Source organism: Xiphias gladius, chromosome 20, assembly GCF_016859285.1.
Source record: "Xiphias gladius isolate SHS-SW01 ecotype Sanya breed wild chromosome 20, ASM1685928v1, whole genome shotgun sequence".
Taxonomy (NCBI): domain Eukaryota; kingdom Metazoa; phylum Chordata; class Actinopteri; order Istiophoriformes; family Xiphiidae; genus Xiphias; species Xiphias gladius.
The window spans coordinates 21,547,587-21,561,753 of record NC_053419.1 but is presented as its reverse complement, the minus strand read 5'-3'; the positions used below and the strand labels follow the sequence as shown (position 1 = coordinate 21,561,753).

The window sequence follows — 14,167 nt, the reverse complement described above, 5'->3', positions numbered from 1 at the left end:
AAGCTGTCTCAACCACAGCTCTATATTTAAACCAGGCGTTTAGCTCTGAACTGCAGAAGTGATCAAATACGGCAAGACAAAGCTGAGTCTTGTGAAAGGCAAAACTTAGAAAAAGCGATTTACAACCTCACATTTAGAGAACAGGAAGCTGATTTATCTCTTAGTTACCATGTACATTATTATTTCAAAAATCAGTGGCATTAAACCAGCACCACATTGGCCTTATGCTCGGGTCAACACAACAAAACTGTCTCGGTGCTGGTGTTGGTATTTTATTCATTACCTGTTTAGAGTTGGTCAGGTAGAGTTTGGCTGCTAGGTTGACTGTCTGCAGCTTGACAATGTCCTCCTCTGCTGTGAAAGACTTTGCCATCTTACGAAGAACATCGGGTGCAATCTTTGGCACCCTCTCACAGTACTCTCCCATCAGCCACAGGATGCTGGCTCGGGCCATGGGGACCTGCAAGTTTAGGTGACAAAACAATAGGCTACTGTGACGCTGTTATTTTGAACACTTGCTGATCTGTCCATGTTTTTACTTTCCCGCTGAACAAATGGAAATGGTTCAACAGTACAAATAATACAATGATGAATCGTACAGTGATGTTGTCAAAGAGCTTGGCCATGTGTTTGATGATCTCACTGTGCTGGGTGGGCTGAGTCTGAAGCAGCTTCTTGATCACCACCACACTCTCAGCGACCACAGTCTCTGCAGAGACAAAACAAGTTCTCACAAATCCCTTTTGACAAAAAGTAACTGCCGATATGTGCACTCAAAGAAGGCATTTTACCGTCTCTATTGGAAAGGAGCAGCACCAGACCGTTGAGACAGGTGTCTGTCACCTCAGAGATGTTGGTGGCACACCTGCCAATGGCCTGAATCGTGGCCGCCGCAAACGCCTTGTCCTGACTCTTCACATAGGTCTGAAAAAAGATGAGACCGAGGAGAAGTGAAGGTACCCAAAATCTCAAAGTTAAGAGAACTAACTCTTGACTGTTGATGTCAATTAACGGTGCTCATTAGGAAACTAAAACACACACCTGAAATTCCCTCAGGATAATGGAGATGTTGGCTTCATTGGCAAGGTTGGTCAGGATCTCCAACTGCAAAAATCATAAGGGAGATTTATTTTTAATGTCTAATAAGCCAGTTGTCGTGTCGGCTAAAGTCGAAAATGAGATTTTGAGCTTGTAAAATGATGTTTAGAAATCGTTTTTAAAGCCGGTGGTTGCATATAAATCTTTGTAAACCTGTGACAAACTGCATGAAAAATGCAAATTTGGAAATGTGAAGAAAAGTCTTGTAGTTGTACAAAAAAAAAAATATGAGAATGTGCAAAAAGTTTCACCTTTGCAAGTCAGTACAAAAAGTTCCATCACTTTTTGCCTTGTTTTTAGAGCCAAAAGCAGGAGCAAAATTCATGCTTTTAACTTAAATGTGTGTGCACACGTGTAACTTCACTGTCCCATGGTGTTAGAACTGAGTTTCACACACTTTTCTACTTTGAATCTACATTCAGTTGTTAGCAGAAGCAGTTATTTTGTTCTCCCCGTCTTTGTGCAAGCTCACCATTGATATAAAGTAATGTCTGCACAATTTTATTTATTCTACAGCTACCAATGTGCACATTCACAAACTTGAATTTCTTCTGCAGAGTTCTTTTCCGCAGCCTTAGAAAGGATGATGAAATTATTTCTGAACATCATTGCTCGAGCTCAAATCTTACTGACCCTTATTTGAGCACATATTGTGGGACCCTATGCACATAATACACAAAATACACTGGTAGTTACCTTCAGCGTTTTGATGTGTGTGGCATCTGTAGATCTGACATAGAAACTCTTCATGAAGGGATCAAACATCCCCTGTTTGACGATAATTCATGTTATTACACATCCTGTATCACTGCACGACACCTGTATTGTTCTGCTGTCCAAAGGAAGACTTACTTTTCTCTGAATGGACATTGTGGCGATGTTCTGAAGCACAATGTACTGCACCTCTCTTTGCAAAAGAGAAACAAAATAACATAATCATATATCAACAACACAGACACAGAGGTAGAGTGAACTCAGTGTCGAAGGAACAGGGTAAGTCATTCATCACAGCCGACTGGGGGGAGGAGGCAAACGGAGATGCAGGATATTTTTCGCATTACCTGTGGCTTCTTAGCAGTCGAACCAGTGACTTGGTGACAATGTGAACTTCATGTTTCGGGGCCAGATGCCAGTAGAGCTGAGCGACCGACATCACCACCTGAAAAAACAACAACACAGGCAGAAATGAAAAGGATTCAGGTACTTTACTGTTCCTTTTTAAATCAAACTTTTTTAGAATTGCTTTTTGAAAACGTCTTTGATTTTTCTCTTGTTTTTTATTCTTTGATATATGTTTTAATTTTCAACCACTTTCCAGAATGTGCAACCCTCTAACTGGTTATGTTACTATAACTTGATTTTATGCTTTTTAACACTTCGAAAAGCACCTTCGAACTCTTAAGTGCTTTATTATTATTGCACCACCTACAGTAAATTACCATCTGTCAACCGAAGCTAAAATAAAATACCGTCATTCACATGCATTTCTTAGGGATCTACTAAGGCACTCATGACATGACTCTATAAAAATAATTTTTCAGCGGCGCTGTAAATAGCCAGAGGACGTGTGTCCATCACTGCAGGCAGAATGAAAGGGTTCAGGAGTCTATGAAGACGGAGGATGTCACTGTGTTGTCGCGAGTACAGACACAGCATGTCCCATTTTAATCAACAATTTCATTTGGGGGCATTTTTCCTCCTGCTGCTACACAGCGACAGAGACCTTGAGTCTCCTGGGTGATGGAGATCTGCACTCACTGTGTTTTTTAGTTTATAGTGTGTGTATATATGTACACACACACACACACACACACACACATGTACACACACACACACACACCTATATACACACGTAAACACACACACATATACACACACACACACACACACACACGTAAACACACACACATATACACACACACACGTACACATATATACACACACATATATACACACATATACATACATATACACATACACATATACATATATATACATACACATAAACATACACACACATTCCTTTCTTCCTTCCAATGGGGGGGGGGTTGCACTATGGCAGGTATGTGCATGTATTCCTAGGTCTTTGAGTCATGCAGCATATACATTTACACACACTAGACTTCCCCTCACTTGAACAATGAATTTCCATCAGCTTCATGCCACGTGTGTGTGTTCATTCTACACTTAATGGTGTGAAGATAACTAGTGTAAGTCTGTGTTTAAGTGCCTGACTGACTCACAGCAGTGTTCCTGCTCTGCAGCAGGGGCTTGGTGTTCCTGAGCAGCAGTCTGTGATCTGGATCCATGATGTAAGGTTTGGCCTCCATCTGGCCTTTTTTCTCCTCAGAGTCAGAGTCATAGAACGCCTTCTCATTATTCTCATCAAACACGGCACCCTGAAGCATAAGCAACACAATACATCATCATCACAATACACTAATGAATTGAACTATTTCAGGAGGTGTACCCTCAAACATCCACCCCACTATGGAAGACATACCACCATGTTTTTCTACTGATTATTGTGCAACCTTCAGTTCTCATAGCATTTACATTTTTTCTTGAGTTGAAGGAGAAACTGGCCCCTGTGTTTTGAAAAAAAATATAGTGGTACGATGCATTTTGAAATGTTTTAAATTCCCAGTAGTTACACAATTCCCATGAAGCAAATTTTGTATTGACATCCAAAACTGTGAAATGGCTCAATTGTCTAAAAGTAATTTAAAAACACAAAGAGTGTAAATCAAAAAACCGGAGTTTTACTCAAATGTGAAAATCTAAATTCCTAAATTACGACTACAAAGCACTTTGTAGCTTCATTTCTCATTTTGCATTTCAATTTATTGATTTTTGGAATTATATTTTCAAAGGATGAGGCTGATGTCGTGCTATATTTTTCCTATTTTGAACAAATCCCACGAAAAGACCAAAACCAACAATGCTTGAGTCCATCTCTAAATACTTTCTGACTAATCCCACTGTTTCCTGCTGCAGTCGTAAACTTAAAAACATGGGTCAGAAATATATGGTTTAAATTTTTTTTTTTAAAAAGGCTTATCATTTCCTTAGACAGCTGGGTGTTAGAGTTTAAAGAAAATTTTACTCAAATAGGGTAAATAGTGCATTCATGGAGGACTATTTTCAGCAGCAGGACGGTGTATGTTAGACTGTGTCAAAATAAACTACTGTGTGTGTGTGTGTGTGTGTGTGTGTCGACGATAATGAGGTAAGATGTCAGCCAGTGTTTTTAAAATGTTTTTGGACACAACAATGGAGCTCTATGGCACAGAGAATTGCGATATATCATGCGCTGGATACACAGACAATATGTGTTAGTAGGATCTGTTCATTGTTGATTTTGTTCTTTTAATGGGATTTGCTGACAAAAAGAAAATTATGAAGTATCACCGGACTTATCCTTGAAGGTCAGATAGATGCACTAACAAAACAAAATTCAAACTGAGAAAGCATAGTCATGATTCTGACCCAGAAGTAAGTGTTTTATTGTTAAAGGTTGGTGTTAATATTCTAGATGCTCAGTGCCAGGTGCGTCGCTTCCTGTGGTGCACCCGAGTACAGGATAAGATACAATTCTAGGAAACGAACTGGGTAGTTAGAGTGAGCTGGAATTTCTACCATGTCTGGACAGCCTCCTTACTAATCGAAGATGTTCACAAAGTTGAAAATACATAAATAAATACATTTGGAGAATTGCCACTTTATGGATTCGGTTTTGGTTTTGGTCCTTCTGGTCCATGAGCGCCTCACCTCCTTCCAGGGACTGGTGAACTGCGTCCTGGCGTAGCGCGTCAGCATGGAGATGATGACCACCTGGCCCCACTCTTCCACATCCACCAGCAGGTTGCACAGCTTTCTGTAGTTCTTATGGATCAGGTCAATGCGATCTGGACAGACCTCTTCGAAGGCCATCACCACGCTGCCGGCCACCAGCTACAGAAACGATCAAAGGGAACGGAGATGAAGCAACTCACGAGGAAAATGCTGTTGTTTTATTTACTGTACTCCAGTATTGAAATACACACAAATGGAAGTTGTGAGAATGTTTAGCAGTTTACAAACAACAAGAACAAATACTTTAACTCTTAAGCAAGCAGTAATATACAGACTCCCAAGAAATAAAACACTGATTAACAGATATGACCCTGGTCAGAATAGGCACTATTACTGCACTTGGAAAAAAACAAAATGCCAATTTATGACTGCTTACAATGCACACAGTTCAGCCTCCAAGTAGCTAGATGACAATTAGAGGGAAAAATCTTTGAATTATTTTAATACAACCCTGTGGAACAAAGCCCTCATTAAGTGTTTGTCAGAACTTCCTCATAAATTGTACTTTTTCTCAGGTTCAAACCTCATTTTATGTTCAGTTCACAGGGAAGGGAATACAAGGAGGAAGCGGCAGCTGAGAGAGCCAGTAATCAACTATATTTTATTGGTAGCAGGAAAAAACCCATTTGGATGTGGCATGCCCCCCTACCACCCAAGTGCCTGCTGGCTCGCTCACTGACTGTGAGACTGAGTGAGTGACATGGCAGTGTATTAATATGCAAACAGCATTATCACAGGCAGACAAGGGTGAAGCAGAAGAGAAAGGGAGCAGAATCTGGTTTGCCCAATTAAAGTCTTCTGGCCCCTGGTAGCCCTGTGGGAACCCAGTGCATTTACCCATCAGCATTGTCATGAGCCTGCATTGATTGCGTGTGCATCTCTGTGTGCGAACGTGTGTGTATGAAATATGTACGTGCACGGATCCTGTCTGTAGATTCTCTAAGAAATCTGGGTCTTAAATCCGAACGATGACTAGCCTCTCTGACATTCACATTGCTAATACTGATGAATGAATCACCCGAGGATCATACAGCTACATTTTATGGCAGCACACTGATGTATGAAGTTATATTAATTGAGTGACCCACACAGAAATTTTATGTACATTCAAGGAATGACACTTGAAGGTGGATGGAGCTAGGGTAATTACATGTTAAAGCTAGCTTAATGCCAACAGTCTGCATGTTACCAGATGTACCATACCCTCGGCTGGCAGTTTATTACAGCTAGCTAAAACTAATACAGTCCAATAGAACAGCCCTGCAATAAATCCCTCATGACAGTTATTATGTTCAGTTTTTGTTGAATCGGTCTTTAGCGAGGTGCTGATTCAACTTCATAGTCATTTCGGAGGATGCAGTTTGTTATTTAACTGTACTGCATTGTACAGAGAGGTGTGTTCTTCAGCCAAGACTCACTAGTACGAATGGATTGGACAAAATAATAGAAACACTTGTCCTACAGATAATAATACAACTGAATCAACACCTCCCTAAAACAACAAAAACAGAACATTATAACCTTCATGAAGGGAGGATTTATTACAAGACTGTTGTATTAGATTGCTTTAGTTTTAGCTAGGTGTACCTATTAAAAGGGCCAGCTAAGGGTATAACTAGTGACCGGCAAGACATCGTGACAGCTAAAAAAGGTTTTAATGAGTATATTGAGTATATTTGGTTTTTACAATTTCTATCATCTGATTGGAAATCTGCAATTATTATTACACTGGCACGCCTCTGCCTGCTTCCTCTATGCTTACTGCATATTTCTGTGATGATATTTACAGTATGTCACAACGGCTACAAACATCCCACTATTCTAAAGATGCTGCAGCCGTATCTAATGAGTGTTCTTTAGTGACTTTATCTATGTGATTCTGCTCTAGCAGGACAAATAATGTTTTAGGGAAAGAACTGTGTGATCATCTAGCTCTCGGTTGAATAGACCTTTTTTTTCCCTTTTTTTCACAGTGGAAAAGACACAGGTGTAAATAATTGCGTTGTGCATACTAGGTTATGGAACAGAGCCATCATCAATTACATATCACTAGTTAAACCCGTGCTTTTCCTGCTGTGACAAGTCAAAATGCTTCAAATGCTGTCTGTTGGTACCTTGCCATTTAGATGGTTTTGGTTTTATTTGCCGGAGTGTTTAGACATCTGTCTCTGAGATTTCTGCAACCGCCCCAATACAAAAGGAGGTGAACAGGATTTGGTTTGTGGTGCTCAAAGCACTGTAAAATGACATTTAAAATAATTCAAGACCAGCATCTCTTTCCAACAATGTCCCCATTTCTCTGGATAATCCACTAAACACAGTGTAAACTACACTCATAGGGGATATTAGACAAGAAATGAAAACTGTTCACAGCAACCAAACATTGCCAAACAATGATGAGAAGCATTGTGATGGACAGTATAAATAAGACCCTGAAAACTGAGTAATACAGGCTTGTATCTATGTTAGAGTAGCTTCACAGCAGCTCATAACGCAGCAGGGCTTTTCACCTACTCAGAGTAGTCAATTACAGTATATACGTTCAGCATGAACTGGTGTGCATTTTTGCATGATGGCGTCATTCTCGCTTGGCATTCTCCCTAGGCCTCTGCTGTCTCTAAGGCTATTACAGACAGCACTGTTTCTGAGCATGTGGATCCTACCGCAAAGGCTTTGTGCATTCTCCACCAACTTCCCCCATTAGACACAGCTCCAAGGTAAACTACATGCACCATCAACAAAACTGACACCCCAATCTATGGAGTTCATACACCTCCTCCCCCTCCTCCTCCACCCTCGACCATATTATCTACCCTGCCTGACAAGCCGGTAATGGAAAAATCACACTAAGCAAATGGTTCTTCTAATAACAATAAATTTCCTATAAAATTATGAAGGGCCCAAACCGTTTCCTTGCATCTATTTTGCTATGAATTCTAATTAGGGTGCCAGAGAGGCAGAGAGTGCTGGGTCATCACGCCAGAGACAACGTGCGCCTTTTTGATTGATGGCCCGCTGTGGGGTCGGCCTATCCTCCCTGCGCTCACTCTTCTCCTGCTCTCTTCCCTCTCCCTCCTTTTACTTTTAAATTAATGGGCATCTCACCTAGCCCCTAATCATAGTACCCTCCGCCCCCTGCCCCTCCTTTCTGTTCTCATTTCAATTTTGCAGAAGGTGCAGGGGGGGGGGAGCATGGGAGGGATCGATCATTTATCTTGTAATGGCTGGATAATAGATCTATCACGGTAAAACAGCTGCACAAACTCCTATGTTGTCTCTGTCATCAGGCCTTCCCATTTTCTCTTTAAACCATCCTGCCTATAAGCAGGCCCCCATGTGTCACAGCCATTTAAGCAAACAGGCACATCTGTAAAGGTAAATGTCAGGAGGCCTGTACAACGCCAAAGCCCGGAACAATAAACAAATGTTTCCTTCTTTAACAGGCAGCATAGTGACATCAGCTAAATAGCATTTACCTGATTGAAATCACTGATTTGTAGTTAAATTGACTGAATAACATCACATATAGCAAAGTAGCACTGCTTTAAGACATCTGAAAAGCTTTCGGTTTTAAGCATGAAAAGATAAAGTAAAGGTGTCAAGGGAGATATTTTGACATGTCACAGCAGGACAAGTAAAGGGGTTTCTAATAACATTAGTAACGACTGTGTTTCTTTTAGGTGGGCCAGTACCAGCATACTGGCTCACTGATATGCCTTAGTAGGATACTTAATGGAACTAAACCATCAAATGAAAATTGACAAAAATTAGTTTCACTAAAACATCTGCCATGAAAAAGGGTCTACAGATATGGCAACCCATTACAGTAGCCTTGTCAAAGAGAGGTAGGCCTTTTTCAAAGCAGACATTTTGACTCGTCATAGCATGGAAAGCACAGGTGGAGTAAATACTGTTAATAATGGCTCCATTCCATTTCCAAGCCAGTAATTGAGCCTTCACAATACCTGGACCCTGAAACTGACACATCCAAATGGAATACATCCATCGTTATTGTCATTAATTACAACTTCGCTTTTCCTACAATGACAAGTCTACATATCTGCGGTGAAAAGGGTTAATAAAGGTGCAGTAGACTGGAATATATGAATTGTCCATAGGTGTAAATTGGTTTGTATGTCTCAATGCGATAGGCAAGCTGTCCACCATTGTCCACTGTCTATGCAGTGCATGCTGGGATTGGCTCAAGACCCCATTGACCCCTCAGAGAACAAGCAGTTTAGAAAACAAATAGATAGATGTTGCTTAATACACAAATACATTTCATTACCTGCTCACGGTGTCAATTCATGCAAGCGTTTTTTAATAACTTTGGAAATGAATTTCACTGGTACATAAATGTTTCAAACATGTCAATCTCTGAACAGTTTCCGTTACTGGGTGGTTCTCATAAGCAGTTTCTCCAAAGTATCTTCACACCATTATTAAAGAGGCACTCCAGCGATTTAGTCTTGCACTTCCTTAAAGTTGAGGTACTCAGAATGGATTTTAAAAAAAAAGACAATCAAAACAGCAAAGACTGAGATATCCTAACTTTTAGTCACTAGTATGGGTCCACTGCCAAAAGCACTGGGTCCTATGTTTCCCATAATGCAACCAATAGCAACTTTTTATTCCTGCCTTGTAAATGCGCACGTATAACTTCACACCTCACACGGCTTTTTGTTACATGTGTTTAACCTCCAAGCCTAAACTGAGACGACCCCGATGACATCATGGGTTATTTTCTCAGACTTGACAAAATTCCTGCAGAGCCACAGAAGACGTTACGAAACGGCTTTTAACAGGCTGAGGAATACTGCTCATGACTAGTAAACTGACCTTTGTGTGTGAATTCTGTGGAGCGGCCCTTTTCATTAAGATACATTTCCCCCCTTCAGTAACACACCAAGAACAGCAAGAGCATCTCACAGCACTGATTCAACTCCAAGACCTCCTCCCACAGTATTGCAGTAAACTGGCATAAAAGACCAAGTCCGCTGTTGTGGGACTTCTAAAATGGTACATAGTACAATCTTAACATCATAAAAATGCATCATTTGATAGCTATTAGGTATCCACTATGTTTGGGTTTTTCACCATTCATCACCAGCTTATAGTGCTTGTGCGTCTGTGATGATAGTGCCCTCTCCCTCTGTCCCCAGCCTCTCAATGTGGGCTCCAACAGGGAGAAGTCATCTGTCTTCGTTAGCGTCTGGGGCTAAATATGCTATGCATCTGGTACTGGGCTTTCCATCCCCCCTTGGCCTAAGCTGCTTTGTTTTGTTTGTATAATGATAGGTATACACTATGAATACATAATCACAACAAACTGCGCATGACTTGCACGAACAAACGCAACACACTGCATTCTGTAGCCAGCGTCTACATATTTGAAATTGGCATTTAAACACCCTTAGTATTCACTGTGACCTCCTCAAATTAATTTGCTGCCTACTGACTTCTAATGGGCTGCCTGCATTGTGTCTGTGACTGGCTAAACACAGAATTTGAGAACCCAACTCATTTACGGTCTATTTTGGAATAAAAAAAAAAAAAAAGGGAAGAGGTTGGCCTTTGAGAAAATTAAGCTGACACCGGCATCAGTGCGAAAATTCCTTCCAAATGGACACTTAACAAGGAGCATCTGAAGATGTGTGGGTTTAAGTGGGTGTTAACAAACCATGGCATTGCCGAATGAGCTGTGGGATGGAGAGCTGAGGAAAGCTAAGAGGAGAATCGCTTGACAGGGGCGCCCTCCAGTGGTCTGCATTCTCCAACATGGTATGTATGTAGTGTAGTGTACGGCACTTAATGCTAGGTCTGTACTCACTGTGCTTTTATCTTTCAGTAGTTTCTCTATCACTTCAATCAGCTGTTCCTTCTGGTCAGGATCCAGGCTGAAGACAAAAGAGGGAGAGGTTTGAAATAAATACATGTCAACTAAGGAATGGCAATTCACATAACATGAAAACTTGATGGACTTAAAATATTAAATCTTGCCCCCTCTGTGTGCTCAGAATACAGATATGTCCGGGTGCTTACAGCGGATTAGGGCCGCTGATTGTTTTCTTGATTAATCGAGAAAAACAATCATCAGATTAATTAATAACTATCTATGAGCGATTTTTTTTTTTCTCTGATGGAGGTTGTGCACGTAATCACTCCAAGGATCACTCATTCACTGCTCCCTATATAACAGACACTGAATAGTTTACTCTATAGTGAGCAAAAATCAACTGCTTTAGTCATTTTTCGAAGCAAAAATTCCAAACATTTGATGGTGAAAGCCTCTCAAATTTGATGATTTGCTGCTTCTCTTTGTCGTATCTGACTGCAAACGGGATATTTTTGGACAGCTGGGTGTATAAAACAAGCAATCTGAATATAATATCTTGGGCTTTGAGAAAATTTAGTGGGATCCTTTCACTATTTTATAGACAAAACGATGAATAATTAATCGAGAAAATAATCAGGAGATTAATCAGTAATGAAAATAGTTGCAGCCCTAGCATAGAGACTGCTTTTTTTTGTTCCAATTGTGGGAATTTTTAAGTTCACTATATTGAGCATAAAATTCAAGCTCAGGAATTAGACGGTCAAATAAAATGGTGCAAAGTAAATATAGTGGTACAACATGGAAAAACAGGGAGTGATTTCAGACCCACCCCCAGTCTTTTAAAGAACTATTCCCTGACATCAACCACTGAATCAAATACGCAACTGATCTGGTCAGGTTCAGTTTTACTACTTTGCTCATATTTCAAGGACTCATTCATTCTTTGATCTATGCCTTAGAAAGACTGATAATAGAGAGATAACGGCAAGGCAAAACCCTTTATGTCAACATTACCAAACATTTACTACATTAACTGCTCAGTTCCCTGCTCAGGAATGAATTGGTAGAGAGAGCAGGCTAAGCTAACAAGTGCAGCCACGAGTATTGGCTCTACCCACCGATTGCTGCAGTTTGTGTTGCAGCCCTGAGAAACTGTACCTGTAGAGCTTTTGGATAGCATGGGCCGAAGTCTTCCTGACATATGGGGACAGGTCAGCTGCAGCCTCCTTGATGGCCAGCATCATGATGGGGACAATGATGGGCACACGGATGCTGGACAAAACCCTCAGTGCACTGGCCCGGATGAACTGGTTTGGGTCCTGCCACAAAAGAGATGAAACCACTGTGTGTCAGTTTGTGAAGGAGTGTTTTCTGTATCTGAAGCATTTAACAGAATATCAAGGTTACAGATTACACAAAACTTTTCCAGTGGAGATTATGTACTACAACAACATTAATGTCATTTATAAAAAAAGAACATGGTTATCATCTTATCAAAAGGGAGCAGTCTCTGAAATGCACATATGAAGATGCTTACACACTGAAAAATATATGAAACATTCTCTAAATAATGTCAGTATTATTCCATTCCAACAGGTTCTTGGTGAATAGACTGGTAACAACATGTAAGCACGTATCCGTATTAAAAATGACAGCTTCTTTACCATGTTAGCAATAATGAAAAAAGAGAAAGACAGAGACAAGAAGTAGAAATGTTACCTTCAAGGCCCGCTGGAAGGTGCTGATGGATAGTAAAGCCAGGTCCTGCTGCTCCTCCGCGTACCTCACCAGGTAGACATATACGAGCTTCTTTAGCTGCAAAGGGCAATTAAATCACACACCAATAAATTGAACCAGCTGTAACAGGGAATTAATGCAGCACATGGGGAAAGCAATCTAGAAAACCAGCTGTGTTCCAAAACATGGGCAGGTTTATGTGAGAGGACGTGCTGCGTGTTTGTACATCCAATAAAAGATAAAAGACTAGGGCTATAAAAGGGAGAGAATGAACAATAATGTGCTAAGCAACAAAGAACTCCTATACCTTGATTTTTCCATTGGAAATTTGAGTTTATTATTTCAAGGGGTGGAAAGAGAAGTTGACAGAAAGTTTTCCTGTCTTGATATCACTAGCTTCAGACTCAATCCAGTGTTGTTTCAGGCAGAGAATGAGGTTATGTATTTTTGTTCCTTCCTGAAATTACCATTGAATTATTTGCCCCCGTCTTGTGTTTTGGCTTCCACACTTCTTCTTTACTCGCAGGAAAAAGCCTGACATAATATTTGTCCTGCTTACAAAGAGCCGAAAATACAAAGAGCCGATTGCTGCCTATAAGGCTGTGGATTTGTGGATCACTGAACTGGAAGAAAAGTGGCTATGAAAAAATGATGATTTGCTTGAAGTATTGATAGTTTAAGAACTAATTTAAGGTTGAGGTCAGGAGTAAGGTTACACTTTAGGGACAATCACCAAGAGCCTTATCCAGTAATCAGCACCATGCTTTCTAAAACAGAGAGTTTTGACCTGCAGCCGTGCACCACCGTTCTCAATCATCGTTCTGGTCATTACTACGGGAATTAATGGTATTACTCACTATAAAAGGAGACACAACCCATCTGCCCCCAGGGATCTGGTTTCTATGACCACAAAGTACTGGACTGACTTCATTTTGAACCATTAAGGTGACGATTAAGGGCTCTACAAGTGAAATAAGTGATTTTAGGTTCTTTTATAACTTCTCTACTTTTAACTTGAATATGCACTCGAGTGTATGCACAAGTGTGAGAAAACATGCAAACACATATTCATGTATGATATGTGGTTTTAAAATAATGTGCCGCAATGATTAAAGAAAATAAAGTGCACTCCTGTTAAATCACGCAACACTGTCAATAACCTGCATGCTCTTGTGCTGTTTTCTATTTAGTGGGGATCAATGGCAGCTCACAGTGACGAGGAGAAAGGGGTGATGAAGGTGGGAACATGAAGGTGGGAAGAGGCCATTTTTAGTGAGATATACTGTAGGTGAGTGGAGTTCGGAAGAGCTAGGAAAAGAAACCGAGAGAGAGAGAGAGAGCGAGAGAGCGAGAGAGACAGAGAGAAAACATAGTCCAAGACCTCACACTACCTTAGCAGCTGGTGTGTATGAGGTGGGAGAGAGGAGACGTGACTGTGGGCTCTCTTCTGCCAATTACATCAACCCACCTGCTACCCTACCCTGCCATGAGCTGCTTCGGCTGCATGCCTTGCACATAGCGCCCGGTTTCAGGCCCCCTGCTCACATGCTGCCCCTCACGCTACCTGATTATTCTGCTGCTGCTAATCAATATTCACAGGCTCTGGGCATGGGAACCCCTCTTGAGCTATTGCTTAGTGTT

At 40.8% G+C, this 14,167-nt stretch overlaps 1 protein-coding gene across 2 annotated transcripts in view; it reads right to left on the bottom strand.

The window, feature by feature from the left end:
- Window positions 1-14,167, bottom strand: part of ap3b1a (adaptor related protein complex 3 subunit beta 1a) — a 60,628-nt gene that overhangs the window by 36,162 nt on the left and 10,299 nt on the right. For both annotated transcript variants that reach the window (XM_040157440.1, XM_040157438.1), the window contains exons 4-15: window positions 12,509-12,604; window positions 11,948-12,108; window positions 10,784-10,850; window positions 4,870-5,052; window positions 3,342-3,497; window positions 2,160-2,257; window positions 1,951-2,005; window positions 1,795-1,866; window positions 1,042-1,104; window positions 792-924; window positions 600-709; window positions 284-460 (exon numbers count right to left, since the gene is read on the bottom strand). In XM_040157440.1, coding sequence (XP_040013374.1) covers window positions 284-460; window positions 600-709; window positions 792-924; window positions 1,042-1,104; window positions 1,795-1,866; window positions 1,951-2,005; window positions 2,160-2,257; window positions 3,342-3,497; window positions 4,870-5,052; window positions 10,784-10,850; window positions 11,948-12,108; window positions 12,509-12,604 — 1,371 coding nt within the window. The remainder of the gene's footprint in view (window positions 1-283; window positions 461-599; window positions 710-791; window positions 925-1,041; window positions 1,105-1,794; window positions 1,867-1,950; window positions 2,006-2,159; window positions 2,258-3,341; window positions 3,498-4,869; window positions 5,053-10,783; window positions 10,851-11,947; window positions 12,109-12,508; window positions 12,605-14,167) is intronic.